This window comes from Fulmarus glacialis, unplaced genomic scaffold (genome assembly GCF_000690835.1).
Source record: "Fulmarus glacialis isolate BGI_N327 unplaced genomic scaffold, ASM69083v1 scaffold24577, whole genome shotgun sequence".
NCBI lineage: Eukaryota > Metazoa > Chordata > Aves > Procellariiformes > Procellariidae > Fulmarus > Fulmarus glacialis.
In genome coordinates this window covers 3255-3503 of record NW_009221610.1, presented here as the reverse complement: position 1 = coordinate 3503, position 249 = coordinate 3255, and the positions used below count along the sequence as shown (strand labels likewise).

The window sequence follows — 249 nt, the reverse complement described above, 5'->3', positions numbered from 1 at the left end:
GCCCAGCGCTACGGCCGGCAGGCTGAGGAGCTGCGGGGCCTGCTGGAGCGGGAGAAGGAGGAGCAGAGCCAGCGGGAGAGGGAGCTGGCCCGGCAGCGGTACGACATCATGGGGGGAGGCTTGAGGGCGGTTTGGGGCTCACAGCATGGGGGTGGTGTCCAGCACCCATGTGCCAGTGGGTTCCCGATAAGAAGGGATGGGATGGGGCAGGGGGAAGAGGCGGACGAACACCCGCAGCCAGGGCCGGCC

At 69.9% G+C, this 249-nt stretch overlaps 1 protein-coding gene across 1 annotated transcript in view; it reads left to right on the top strand.

Annotated features, from left to right (window-relative positions):
• Window positions 1-249, top strand: part of LOC104079228 (centrosomal protein of 131 kDa-like) — a gene marked incomplete at both ends in the record, with an annotated part of 10165 nt that overhangs the window by 6682 nt on the left and 3234 nt on the right. The window contains 1 exon segment of the mRNA XM_009581189.1: window positions 7-129. Within this exon segment, the coding sequence (XP_009579484.1) occupies window positions 7-129 (123 nt within the window).